We start from the raw sequence: 10882 nt of genomic DNA, 5'->3' as shown, positions 1-10882 counted from the left end.
GAGAGCTTCGAAGACAGAATTAACAGTTTCTTTGAGAAGTAAAACATTTCTGTCCGGTAATAAAAATAGAACCGTTTAAAATAATTGAAATGAACAAATTTAGATAAGTATATCATGCTATTTTTAATGGTGGATATTTAAATCTTTAATGTGAAATTTAATTGAGGACAATTCAAACTGCCTATTGACCTTTAATAAGAATTGTTAATGGTAATTTTTTTTGCTGACCCCATATAAACGTGGGAAGAAGGCGAAGATAAAGAAGAAGAAGAATGATATGATAAATTTCTATAACATAGTCTTGGTAAAATGATAAACGATTACCATTCACTTTGTGAATTCTTTAACGTTGCCATCGTGGTCCACTTAGGTCTTTCTCTCTTTCTACACATGGGGAGGCGTCAATTCCTTCCATTCACTTTGTGAATTCTTTAACGTTGCCATCGTTGTCCACTTAGGTCTTTCTCTCTTTCTACACATGGGGAGGCGTCAATTCCTTCCTCAGGATTTTGTACGTAATTGAAACAGACCCTGACTGGCTCCACATGCCAAGACCAGTAATAGAATGACTGTAAACTCTAAAATCATCTTCGCTAAAAGGACCGGCACATAACTTGAATAATATTACCCTAAACTGCTTTTTACTAAGTAGTTAATGAAATGATGCTACTTTGCCTGTTCATTCCATTACTAAATGGACTTATATATTTATTTCTCTGAAATTACTAAGAAATGCTATTTCTCATTACTTCTTCAACATTGTTATGCAATGTGTCGATCAGCTGCATCTGTTATTGCGGTTACAAAGTTCTTCAAGTTGGTTTCATTTTCTTGCGATTGTAAATTCATGGAGCGAATCCAAAGTCGACTTTCTGTGGTGAGGTGAAATATCTAGATAATTCCTCTTGAGTAGACAACCTCTAATCAAACAGCAGATTCATGAACAGCTTCAGCGCGACATAGTTGTTTTATTGATATAAAAACTGCTGAACTCACATATACTCCAAGATGGAGATATTATATTGATGCTGTGCATGTTATCAATAAGACTGATGCATGATTTTTACGATGATGCTGTATTTCATATGAATAATACACACGGTCATCTCCATGTGCCAGGAATGATAACAAACTAGTGGTAGTACATACTATCCTAGAAATTACCCGCGGCAATACAGCATGGTATTACCAGGATGATATCTGGCTGGACGGTATTCTTTAATAAATAATCTACTCTATGATATTTGTACACCACGTCACTCACCGGCCTTTATCTGTACGATGTATTAAAAAATCCATTATGAGTTTACTACAGATAATCTATACATAATAAACAAAAGTAAAAAAAAAAAGTGCAGGAACTGTGCGCCACCAATTTGCCAGTAGTATATTTCTGTTAACACTGATTTCGTTTAAATGAAGAGAGTCTTGTCAAAGACGGATACCGCATTTGACTTATTGATTTAGTCCTGCACAATTTAAAGTTTCAGTTCATTTCTTTAAAAGTTAATAGTGAGTGTATGTGTCTGTCCTGAACCAAGAATCAGTAACGAAAAGTACACTAGCTCTTTGCGATGCTCTGAAATTTATTTATTCCAATAAATGAGTGCTTCTTAAATGTTTTTACAAATTTTTCAAATGCTAATTCAACAGATAAAACTTTTATGTTCGCAATAACAGCAAATAAATTTATGGCAAAATATCAAGTACTCATTGATAATTTTTAATTTATTTGAGAGTGCTTAATTTTAATTGGATTAATAACCATAGAAGTAAAGAAATAATTAGAAGTCTTCATTTGCAATGGCATATGACAGGATATGTAGTTGAGTGCTCATGGTAGTTACATTATATTGGGTTGTCCTCTGTTATTGAGAGCTACAATAGTAATGAGAAATCCAGCAGGATTGTTGCTTTGTGGTGTTGCTCAGGAACGAAAGGACCTTCGTTGATGTGGGTTTACTATCAGTTTAAAATTCAGTACTAGGTGCAGTATAAGCAATCGTTTCCGTGATCCGTGCAGGGTTATGCTCAAGGAGGATTTTCAGTGGTCGTTGTTTATTTGGGTGTTATGCCCCAAAAGGAGTTCCAACGGTTGGTGGTATCGTGATTGGTTAAACAGTAGTAGTAGTAGTTGCAGCTGTTGGTGGTTCCGTGTTTGGTAATGTCGCAGCAGTAGTTGCAGCGGTTGGTGGTTCCGTGCTTGGTCCTGTAGTAGTTGTTCCAACAGACGTTGTTTCAGATGTAGTAACTATGGTACTGGTAGTAGTAATCTGGGTTGTGGTCATTGGTCCAGTCGTTGTACTCTACAAAAAAAAAAAAAAAAGAAACACGCTTGCATTAGTTGATAGTTTGTACAAAGGATGTACAAAATAGGCAGAAAAATTAAATTTTTGCAGTTTCGTAATTATTTAACACATAATAGCAACAAACTAACTAATTATCTTACCTGAAGTGTCAAAATCAACATGACATCTTCAAAGAAATTGTTTCCTACCATCTTTTATATGCTGCTTGCGTAAAATTATAAACTACACGGATTAAAATAAATTCACTAACTTACGCTTCCTAATAAGTGCGGATGTGAGGTGTGTGTCAAGCGACAAACAAACCAATAAATCTACGAGTAATCAGTAAATTGTGTCTGAAAGTACAATTATTCTTTCTTCAGTTTGCTTTGTTTGGGTAAGAAAACTGTTCACTGTTTTTCGTTCAAAATATGAGTTTCTGTGAAAAATATTCAATGCATGTCCTACTGTTTTTTCTTTTTTTTTTTTTTTGTTGTTGTTGAGAATTATGTAAGTCCCATTATGTAGTGTCCCATTTCTTGTTTGTAAAAACCATGCTACCCTCAAATGAATCAGACGAACTCAGTTACGTCGTGAACTAAACGCATAAAAAGTTTTCACATACGACGGGGTATGAAAGAGTTCGTACTCTTACGTAGAAATAATAGCACCAGAAACGTGAAACTTCATAGAAACTTTAATACTTTTCTATGTATATTAACACATTTCTTCCATCTATGGATCAGTTGTTTAATGCCACTTGGAGATAGGCTGTAATACCTCGTGATTTTCCTGGTATCTCAGAACTTAGCTATTTTTTTCAGTTTCGTCTTATTCAGATGTTCCTGAATAGAATATTATTATTTTAAAAGCAGGAGAAAACTTCAATCTACTTTCCAGCCAAGATGACAATTGCCAGGTAAGACAATTTACTTTCGAGTCACTTATCAGCAAGAGTACCCTATTTGTAGCCACTACTCCAAGCATGGCCGTGTGATTACCAAATAGCCATGTAAATCTGAAATTCTCCAGCTTTCACAAACTATAAACGTGGGCAACAGGAATCCAGACACGGCTTATGATTCACACTGCCCAGAAATCATAATAGGTAAAGAACTGACACTGTTAAGAATCCACTATAACAAAAAGAACAGGAATACCTTATTTAAAAGGAACTTACCTAATAACGCTTACGTTTCAATAAAATAAAATTAAGTTGGATGAAACTGAGAGTGTTAAAAACGCATTAATTTTTTTTTTTTGGAACGAGATCCCATAGAGAAGGGGGAACTTTTCATTACTGTTCGTCATAAAGATTTACTCTGCCAATTATCTGACATTAGTGTCATGAATGAACTGTGCTCTTGGTTATTAGCATTAGTAGACGCATATGATGCAAGAAAGCAAGCTTATGCAGTATCGGCCAAAAAAAAAAAAACTTCCACTTCACCCCTCGGTTCGTTCGAAATACCTGTCCAGCTGGGCCTTAAATTTATTTAGGCTATCAACTTCCACAACAGGGTATGGAAGACTGTTCCACCAACCGACTACCCACTGGCTAAAGGCAAATTTCCGCACATCTGTCTTTCCTCAATTTGAATTTATGCCCCCTCAGGTGATTATTCTGAGCAAGAGGCAGAATCCCAACAGCATTGAGGATGCTCAAACCATTCAAGGCTTTATACACCTCTACCAGTTCACCTCGCCGGTGCCTAGTCTCCAGACACCGTAATTTGCAAAACCTAAGCCTTTCTTCGTAAGAGCAACCCTTTGTTCCATTCACTAATCTTGTTGCCCTTCTCTGTACTCGTTCCAGCAGCTCTACATCCTTCTGGAATTGAGGCCTCCAGACCTGTATACAGTACTCAAGGTGTGGCCTGACCATTGCCTTATACAAGGGAATAATCACTTTCTTATTCCTGTTACAAATATTCCTGTATATCATTGATAAGACACCATGAGCTACTCTTGGCGCCCGTCTGCACTCCTCAGAGAAATTCATATCTGCCAGCACTATTACCCCCAGGTCCTTTTCATTCTCTACCACTGTCAGTGTTGATAAAAATCAAATTACTATATTAGGGTTACCCGTAAATGATTACATTAACCCATATTCGTGTCTGTAAATTGCGTGTGTTCTCTGGTCGATTTGCCTGTTTTGCTGGACGAAAAAACCTCGGTTTCGGGAAAATACCTTGCTATCTACGCCTGAGACCGACTAACTCAGCCACGGAATGAAATAAGCCCACTAAAGTTCCTCATGTCATCGACGGGATTCGAACCCGGGCCTTTTCCACCCGGTGTGGGGAGGACGGTGACGATACCACTGTGCTACCCACGCAGACTGTCAGTGTTGATAAGTACCACAGAGTTGATAAGTTGCTCTGGGGTTGCTGTTTCCCATATGTAGAACTTTACATTTTTCAATGTTAAACTTCATTTCCCGCCTCTTAGCCCATCTGCTCAACTTTTCCAGATCCTGTTGCAGCAGCATAGTGTCAGTAGTGTCCTTGACAACCCTGCCAACTTTTGTATCGTCCGCAAACTTGGATATTAAGCTTGATAAACCATCATCAATATTATTTATAAATGCAGAAAATAATAATGGACCCAACAATGAACCCTGAGGGACTCTACTGATAACAATAGTCCACGATGAGCAGTGTCCATTGATTACCACTCTCTGTCTTCTCTCCCACAACCACCCCTTTATCCATAGCAGCAATTTGCCTCCAATGCCACACTGCTCCAATTTGTGCAGCAGTCTTCCATGTGCAACAGTATCAAAAGCCTTTCTAAGATCCAAGTATATAATATCAAAGTTATTGCCTGCATCCAGTTCTTTTGTGACTGCATCATAGTATCCAATCAATTTGGTCAGGCATGACTTCGCCTTAACAAAACCATGCTGTGTCCGAGCTATAACTGAAGTCTTGCTTAGATAATCCTGGAGTGCTTCTTTAAACAGTGCCTCCATTAATTTTCCTGGAACAGAAGGTAAACTCACAGGTCTATAATTACTTGTGTCCGCCTTTGCTTCTCCTTTCTGAATTGGGGTCACATTTGCACATCTCCGGTCAATGGGTGAATCCCCTGAGTCCAAGGAAGCTCTCATAATTATGGCTAAGGGTTTGCTTACTTCCTTTGCTGCCTCCTTTAATATAACTGATTAGATCCCATCCACCCCAGGTGCCTTTCTTGTGTTTATCTTCAACAATTTCTCCTCCACTTTACTCTCAGTTATTACAAGATTATCCAGCTTACTGCCAGAGTTGAAAACACCTCTGGCATTCCCCTCGCTGAATAATTCCTCATGTGTGAATGTCGATGGAAAATATTCATATAGTTTGTTAGCTACCTGAGCAGGATCATCAACAATTGAACAATCGATATCACGTGAACCAATCTGATTCATCTCCTTCCTTCTAGAGTTTACATAAGTAAAGAACTCTTTGCTGTTTTTCTTTGCATCCCTTGCCAAAGATTTCTCTTAATATGCCTTCGCCTGCCTAACCTCCTTTGTAACTTGTTTACAGATCAACTTATATCTATCATAGGCTTCTGTGTCACGTGTTAATTTATATGTATCCCATGCATTTTTCTTCTCTGCCATATGCCTCATCAGTTCATCTGACATCCATTTAGGCCTAAACCTTGCACAATATTTCTTAGTTGGCATGTAGAGCCTAGTAGCTTCCAAGATAAGTTCTTTGAATGCTTCTTATTTTGAATTTGCTGTTGGTAACATCATCAGTTGGTCCCACTGTATAGAATATAAATACTGTCTCAGACTATAGTAGTCACCTTTACGAAAGCAAAAACCCTTCCCTTAACCCCTGATGGCAGTTACCTCTTTGAGTAGATCCAATTTCAGCACACTGTGATCACTGCCACCTAGTGGTAACTCTATCTGCAGATTCTTAATGCAAGAAGAATCACTACTGATAATCAGATTAAGAGTATTACTCCCTGTATTTGCCTCCCGAACATGCTGATGTAGAAAGCAATCATCCAATAAATCCACAAAAGCCTTGCTTTTGTGGATTTACCAACTTCCGGTTAGCACACGCACGGGGTCACCTTCTCACCACTGCCCGAACCTTGCTAACTCGCGCCTGGTCACATTCTAGCTCTGCAGGTGAAAGACGCACAGAGATCACCAGGGTCAAAGTGGACCTTGCGAGGTGTAGCTATCCCATCGACATCCTTGACAGGTGTGACCTACAGGCACGCGACAACTTAGCGACCAACAGTAACGTCAACAGTGGTGAGTCATCCACGAGGGCATTTATCCCATACTACCCCAACCTGTCACAACAGATCGGTGGAATCCTAAAATCACATGGGATAAAGTGCATCCAACTCCCAGGCAAGAAACTGCGTTCTCTCATTTCCAATGTGAAAACACCTGTCCCCACCCTTCTTCAGAGCGGTTTGGTCTATCGCATCTCTTGCCGTGACTGCACTAGCTGCTACTTTGGAGAGACTGGACGTCGGCTCTAGAAACGTCTCTCAGAACATAAAAGGGCGATCCGTTTGGCAGATGTGGAACACTCAGCTATTGCCGAGCATGTCTGGACAACCCACCGCGACATTGACCCACACCGCGATGTCGTGGTTGTGGACAGGCCCCACCATTACCTACGACGCACCTGGTTGGAATCGTTAAACATAAAATGCTCGGATACCTCTTTGAACAGGAACAGTGGTTGTCAAGTTCACCCCATCACAGAAGCAATAATTCTGTCCATAGACAAACGTTGGCCGCGTCACCACCATACGTCACAGCCACAAACTTCAACCTCAAACAATTAGCCACGCGCCTCACGCACCAACTTGGCAGTGCACATCTCCATTCTAACTGTCATTTAATATATTTTTCTGTTTAACTGAAGAAGGCTGTCTACTCAGCCGAAAGCTTTTTGTTTATTAACCGTTCTTGTATGTATGTTTTAGAATTAAACCGCTCTGAGGAATTATAATTCAATAATTCCTCAGAGCTTTCTTTTAACATTTCAATAATCCCCCATTATCAGACTCTCTGATTTACTGGCCCACTCTATTTCCCTGTAGAGTTTCTTATTATACTTATCAGAGACATTAGGCCTACAGCACACTCCTACTCTCAATTTTGATCTCCCAATGTTTATGTCACACCAAACTGACTCAACATTGCACTGTCTAGCGATGTCGACTGGCTTCACTTCCTTGGATTTTATGTGTTTCTTAACTAGTAGCATAATCCCTGCTCCCTTCCTATCCTGTCTATCCTTTCTGTGGAGTTTGTATTCCCAAATTCCAGTTCTGTATTCCTTATATCTGTGTGACACCACGTCTCTGATATACCAACAATATCCGCCTTTGATGCTTTCAGCAATACTTTGTACTCCCCAAATTCCAGTCCTGCATTGTTTATATCTGTTTGACACCACGTCTCTAATGTTCCAACAATATCCGCCTTTGATGCTTTGACCAATACCTCAAATTCATGAAATTTATTTACCAAACTCTCGCATTGGTGTATACGCAAGAATACATGCACCTATTCTTTTTCTTAGCTACCCTAACACAACCCATGTGTTTACTTGTACCTCACTGACTGCCAGCAGTCTCTGAAATATCCTGCATCTTGTTTTCCAGGCGTCTACCCATTCTAATAAAAGCAGTGCAAGAATCACTTTCACCTCTGCCAGTGGCTACTGTTAATCTATTAGTCCTTGTATCCCCCACCCCCAAGCTAGCAGTTTTCCGACCCCATAACACTGCCTCGATAGCATCAGCAAATATTCTTGCACCCTTTCTATTTAAGAGTATCCCATCCCTGTAGAAACAGTCCCTTCTGTTAACAAGCACAGACCTGGCTGAGAAAAATTCTGTCCCTTGGGCCTTGCACAATCTTTCCAGGGCCGGATTGATCGACAAGGCTCTCATCATATACTCCCTCCTATCGTGTCTGGGCAGAATTGCAGAAACTTTCAAATTCAACTCTAATTCACGGCGTTTTTCAACAGCACCTGTACTTGTTAAGTAATTCTGCCGGTCTCCTACTCTTAATATCAGTAGTGCCAATGTGTACAACTACTCACCTTTTTTGGCCGTAAAAGATGATATCCGCTCTACAACGTCATCAACCTTCGCCCCTGGCAGACATACCCTGGTCCTGTTCCACCTATCCTTTTTACAAAGCATATTTCCCGTTTCCCTGACAATAGAGTCACCAAGAACTACTTGTTCCTTTGGGACCAGCGCATTCTGCCTTGGGGGTTGCTGCTGTGTTGCGCGATGACCAAGTGCAAGCTCTGGCATTGGTGTGGGCAGCTGAGAGCTTGATGGGCCCCTCACTTGTAATCCTTCGAGGCCATCCACCCTGTCCTTCAAGCTCTCATATAGGCCCATAACAACGCAGATTTGTCGCCTGAATTCGTTACACTCCTTGCATCGCGCGCACACACTAAGATATCCCCCATGGCAATATCATGTACCGTACCCGACTGCCCCACAAATATCATGCAAGCAGTGCATTTTAAAAGGCTTTGATTCAGAGGGTAACTGCCCCTCTCAGTTCTCCCCTGAGCCACAACACTCCCATTAGCTTGAGTCTTTTGCTTTGCTGCTCTGCTCTGAGTCATGATTTCGATTTAAATTGAATAAATTTAATTTTAATATTTTATTATTAAAATTTCAATTTCAGTACAAAATTATAACCCTAAACTTGTATCCCAACACAGTTATAACGCTATATATATATTTCAGTATCAAATATTATCTACGAGTTCCGTTTATATAACTTCCGTATCAAGTTATGTATTAATTTAATATGTTTCGTTTGTAATCTAAGTCGTTATATGTATTTAGTTAAAGTACAATTTAATTGACAACGAAGTTTAACAAAATTAATAGATTTTGCTGATTAATTGATAATATTATATTATATTCTATAGTAAGGTAACGCTATCTAGTTCGGTATGAAACGTTGCATCGGATAACAATGGCGCAAGTTATGAACGGTAAATCTATGGACACTTAAGTAAAACGTGGATTTGATACCCTTACCGATACTTTTATGCAATTACAAGGCCGAGTAAAGAATAAATACACCAGATTACTCAGAAAATCACAAATTAATTCTATACTACTATATTTAAATCAAAAATTTTATAAAAACAATAAGTTCAAATCAATAAATAAGAAAAATCCAGTTAGTGGCTTTGAACACGTCTGGCTCCCACTAGCCTCGTCAGCAGCCAAGAGTCTGCTGACGCGATATACTTATTAATATACTTTCTATTGTTTTCTACAGCTTCACAAGCTCTAAAAACAATTCATAAGTTCATAATTTGTAACTAGAAGGTAATTTGAATAATGTTATAGGGGAATCAACCTGAGTTTGGTGGGAAGTTGATTGAGGGCTTTGGCTAAATTCATTTCTATTGTATTATGTAGGATAACCAGTTTGGTGGTATTGTTGAATATGTTAGAGGTGCGATATTTAACCTATATAAAATCAAAGAATCAACGACAGCGAAATCAACGAAATAGTGGAAGATCTCATAGGGAAAATAACTAGTTGCCTAACAAGTCACCAAATCAATGCCAGCCTGCAAGTCAACTCTGACACACTGGAAAGCACGACATGCAAATTTACTGATACAAGAGCATCACCCCAACATGGCTGCGCAGCCCTAACAAACACACATGATTCTCAATTTTCAGAGTCCCCCCCCCCGGGATAAGTCATACGCGGAAATCCTGGCCACCAAGGTAAGCAATAGTGGCAAAATCGTCAAAGGTCAAGCTCTAATATGCACTGCGATAAAATCGCACAGTTCCCTCCGAACTTCAATACTTGACAGTACCCAAAACCCATCGCTGACTTCTCTATGCAGTCAAAAAAATATACGGACAACCTGATCAAGCCACGTCGACGCCCAAACGAGCTTGGTCGACACAATTCAAACTCAGACGGATGAAAAGCACAAAAACAGAACTGCCCAATCTGTAGCAGCTTCACTAAACGGCGATACCAGACAAGAAACCCGCACTCGGAGAAAAGCTGTAAAGTACGACACAGCAATAAACTGCAAGCTACGAGCTTTCACGACTCAAGACACTACCAGAAACAGTACAACCAGCCTTTTCGTATGTCAACTGGAACCAGGCACAACTCCTGAATTAGTCAAACAGGTTATATACGAAGAGCTGAATCTATGGCCAACTGTACACAAACTACAAACTAGGAGTGAACAATACGCTGCATTCAAAATTGACTAAAGCCATCACCAAGTAGACCCGATAGGAAGCGTCGCCATTTGGCTTGTCGGAACGAGGATCAGGCCGTTTGTTCACTATCAATCAACCTCGAAACCTAAAGCGACTACTCAGACCAGACAGAAGTGTTCCCACCGCAGTCACAGCTGACTTGGCGATTATAATTGCTTGCCAGAAAGGATGCCAGAACCAGAAACTCCCCGCACTAACATACTGGAACAAACTTCGCCCAAGGTTGCTAATACCGTCCTCCAACGCTAGGGATCTCAAGGGCGCCTCATCCCTTTCCTAATCTCTCAGCATCTAAAGCCTCTTCTTGCTCGGAG

At 39.9% G+C, this 10882-nt stretch overlaps 1 protein-coding gene across 1 annotated transcript in view; it reads right to left on the bottom strand.

Annotated features, from left to right (window-relative positions):
• Positions 1-1811: 1811 nt before the first annotated feature.
• Positions 1812-10882, bottom strand: part of LOC150077974 (uncharacterized) — a 44278-nt gene continuing 35207 nt past the window's right edge. The window contains exon 5 of the mRNA XM_090385030.1: positions 1812-2306. Coding sequence (XP_090241156.1) covers positions 2115-2306 — 192 coding nt within the window. The 3' untranslated portion in view covers positions 1812-2114. The remainder of the gene's footprint in view (positions 2307-10882) is intronic.

This window comes from Mastigoproctus giganteus, chromosome 11 (genome assembly GCF_048544385.1).
Source record: "Mastigoproctus giganteus isolate SK-2022 chromosome 11, ASM4854438v1, whole genome shotgun sequence".
Classification (NCBI taxonomy): Eukaryota; Metazoa; Arthropoda; class Arachnida; order Uropygi; family Thelyphonidae; genus Mastigoproctus; species Mastigoproctus giganteus.
Note: the sequence above shows the minus strand (reverse complement) of the source record. Positions and strands in the feature narration are given on the sequence as shown.